The 582-nt window shown below is 56.4% G+C and overlaps 1 protein-coding gene across 1 annotated transcript in view; it reads right to left on the bottom strand.

Moving 5' to 3' along the window:
• Positions 1 to 144: 144 nt before the first annotated feature.
• Positions 145 to 582, bottom strand: part of LOC124234197 (intestinal-type alkaline phosphatase-like) — a gene marked incomplete at its 3' end in the record, with an annotated part of 2,745 nt that continues 2,307 nt past the window's right edge. The window contains exon 10 of the mRNA XM_046651443.1: positions 145 to 254. Within this exon, the coding sequence (XP_046507399.1) occupies positions 145 to 254 (110 nt within the window). The remainder of the gene's footprint in view (positions 255 to 582) is intronic.

The raw sequence follows: 582 nt of genomic DNA on the forward strand, positions 1-582 counted from the left end.
TGTCACACAGAGGCTGACCAGGTGGGGAGAGCTGTTTCTGGAACCAGGGGGGCTGATGGCATCAGACGGTAACGTCAGCCCCAAGGTCAGGACGAGGACACGCCTGGCATCTGGTGGTCCCCAGAGGCTGCTGCCTGTTTTTACCCATCATGATGCTCCCTGTGTCAGCCTCCTGAGCCTGCCGGGCTTGGTGCAGGGACGCTCGCTCCAGGGGCTCCATGAGCAGGGGGCTCCGGGTCTGGCTGCAACTGGACCTGGGGCACCCTCCAGGGGCAGGCAGGGGCACTATAAGAGGGGAACCACCACTGTTTCTATTTAAATCTAGCTCCATGCTGCTGCCTTCACCCCCTCAGCTGGCACCCACCCACCTGGGGGAGGAGAATGTGGTGCCCCAGGCAACGGGTTGACACAGCCCCCGCCCCGTTCCCCCACTTCCAGTGGATTGTGACGTGTTAGAGCTTAGTGTGTCTGGCTAAGGGGATTCACAGATTATAGGATCTAGTTTTAAACAAAGTAATTCTCCAAAAGGATCAAGTGGCTTACAAAAGATTCCTGTAAAGAAACTGCAAATAATACCAATAA

This window comes from Equus quagga, unplaced genomic scaffold (genome assembly GCF_021613505.1).
Source record: "Equus quagga isolate Etosha38 unplaced genomic scaffold, UCLA_HA_Equagga_1.0 72825_RagTag, whole genome shotgun sequence".
NCBI classification, from domain to species: domain Eukaryota; kingdom Metazoa; phylum Chordata; class Mammalia; order Perissodactyla; family Equidae; genus Equus; species Equus quagga.